The following is a 2,809-nucleotide window of genomic DNA, read 5'->3' on the forward strand; positions in this document are numbered from 1 at the left end:
CACGTTCCCTCCCTTTGAACTGCTCTGTACCATTGGCAGCAGCAAAGCAGCTTCTGTCCTGCAGGGCCACAGGCCAAGTCCCTCCTCGGTGTCCGGTTGACAGACCCGCCCCCAGGAACAGCCTCAGTTCTACGGGTGCCCTGGCAAACCCCCAGCTGGGTCTGGGCAGTCCCAGTGCCCCTGGCTTGTGAGTCTACCTCTTTGTTTGCCCAACCTCCCTGCCTCCAAGGGCCTGGTGAGCCTGGTGCTGGTATTTTGTCGGAGCTGGTCCCAGCCGGGCTTAGCCCAGATAAGAGCAATGAAGCTGCTCCTGGTGAAGTGTCCAGAGGGCCTGGCTGTTTGCCTCCAGCCTGTGGGAGTGCAGTGAAGGTGGGTTTGCAGAGGGGTATGATGGCAATAATCACAATTAATATAAACACAAAAATGATTTTGATCAAAAATGGCTTTTTTATGGAAATAAAAAATTTGTTAAAATTGTCTCCATTCTGCCTCGTGCCCAGTTAAACTCCATGATGGAAACATGGTTAATGGCCACCTCCCTCCCTGGTCCTTCCACTTAGATTGACAACACGGACCCGAGTTCAGGCTGGATTTTCCATTGTGTCCTTAGGGTCTTAAGAACTGCAACAAAAAACATGATGCCACACATTGTGTTTTATTTCTATTTGACTGTCTGAATTAGATTACAAAACTTTATTATTGAACACTGAGAAACAATGAACAGGGAATAGACACAGGGATTTACTTGGATCGTTAGTGGATTTTGTGCCTTATACAATGTCAGCTCTATGCATTTTCAAATGCCGTACACACTCCTCACATAGGGTGACTGTTTAGCCAAGACCGTGGACAAAAATACCATCATCCTGCATAAAAAGAACAGGAGTACTTGTGGTACCTCAGAGAGTGACAAATTTATTTGAGCATAAGCTTTCATGAGCTACAGCCCACTTCGTCAGATGCATTAGTGATAAGATTTTTAATGGGGGTTTTCAACTCAATTTCACTGGGGGCTGATAGCTGTGAAAACCTCAGGCTGCCTGGCTGATTTAGGCAAAGTTCTTATCTAGGCATCTCTGCATGCTTTTGTGAAAGCCACATATTTACTGACTGCTTTGCTCAAGGCTTCCTTGACATCTCTGTTTCTCAGGCTGTAGATGAGGGGATTTACTGCAGGAGTCAGGACTGTGTAGGAAAGAGAGAGCACTTTGTTTAGGATGCTTAGTGTCTCATGTTTCGGTAGCATGTAGACAATCATTAGGGTTCCATAGAAAATTGTCACCACAATGAGGTGAGAGGAGCAGGTAGTAAATGCCTTCTGCCTCCCTGTGGTGGAAGGGATTCTCAGGATGGTAGCAATGATACACACATAGGACGTCAGGGTTAGTAGAAACGCAGGTAGAGTGAATACACAGGATAGTACGAAATCCAGCAATATGATCAGGTATGTGTCACTGCAGGAAAGTTTTATCAATGGGATGAGATCACAATAGAAATGGTCAATTTCATCCGGGCCACAGAATATTAAATGCGACATGAATAATACAAAGATTGCAGTAGCCAAACAACCATTTAACCATGACCCAGCAGCCAACTGGAGGCAAAACCTGCTATTCATTAGAGTTGAATAGTGCAGGGGTTTACATATCGCTAAATACCGATCATAAGACATCGCTGCTAGGAGACAGCATTCTGTAGCCGCCAGAGCACAAAAGAAATATAGTTGTGTGATGCAGCCACTGAATGAGATGGTTTTGTCCCCAGTCAGGAGACTGGCCAGTATCCGGGGCAGGATGGTCGAGGTGTAGCAGGTCTCCAGGCAGGACAAGTTCCCCAGAAAGAAGTACATGGGGGTGTGAAGGTGCTGATCAGCAACAACTAGTGCAGTGATGAGCATGTTCCCGAACATAGTTGCCATGTAGATCACTAAGAACATGAGGAAAAGAAGAATTTTCAGTTCAGGGACATCCCCGAATCCCAGGAGGATAAATTCTGTGACAGCCGTTCGGTTTCTCTGGTTTCTGTCTGCCATAGGTTGAGTCTAGGAATAATAAAGCAAACTATGCAATTGAATTGGAAGAACATAAGAGCTGAAAGCTAATCAAGTGTTAATTAATTCTATAAATATTCAGAAACTCCCCTCCCCCTCCTGGTTACCAGCTGAAGTTTTAAGGCTAAGTGTTGACTTTAGTCAAAGTGCAAGGAGTCACAGTTCAAGAACAGATCTTTTGTATCCATGTAGACAACCCTATGCCGTATCAGAGCAATGACTAATATAACAAGCCATTTCTCTTTCGTAGCCAAGTACTGATATGCAGATCAGACTCTTTATCTACTGTCGTATCCCATCTAGTGACATACTGAAGCTGAACAACGATGCTTAAATGCAGTATTTCACTTCCAGCAACTGCCAGAATCATGCCATGACTTAGAAGTCAGAAATCAATAAATACATCAGCTAAAATGTTGAACTGAGATATCCGCTGCAGTCTATTTTCCTTAGGCATTGATCTTCTGTTAGAATAAATGCAAATTATTCTAAGAATGTTTCCTGGTATATTCCGCATTTCAGTGCCCTGTAGGAGAAGGAATAACTTCTCCGCTCTCCTCACAAGACGTGGATCTCAGCCTCTATCTCTGTGAAATGATGCTATGAATGCTGACTGGCACTGCTGTGGGAAAGAGAGGCTAAAACTGCTAATATTCACCTGAAGAAGAGCTCTGTGTAGCTCAAAAGCTTCTCTCCTCCACCAACAAGAGTTAGTGCAATATCAGATATTAACTCACCACCTTGTCCCTCTAATATTCA

The 2,809-nt window shown here is 44.3% G+C and overlaps 1 protein-coding gene across 1 annotated transcript; it reads right to left on the reverse strand.

The window, feature by feature from the left end:
- Positions 1–1,049: 1,049 nt before the first annotated feature.
- On the reverse strand, positions 1,050–2,032 carry LOC125621818 (olfactory receptor 6N1-like). Its single transcript, XM_048819154.2, is given in 2 exon segments — positions 1,050–1,100; positions 1,103–2,032. Coding segments are annotated over 2 exon segments (981 nt in total).
- Positions 2,033–2,809: the final 777 nt, after the last annotated feature.

Source organism: Caretta caretta, chromosome 14, assembly GCF_965140235.1.
Source record: "Caretta caretta isolate rCarCar2 chromosome 14, rCarCar1.hap1, whole genome shotgun sequence".
NCBI classification, from domain to species: Eukaryota; Metazoa; Chordata; order Testudines; family Cheloniidae; genus Caretta; species Caretta caretta.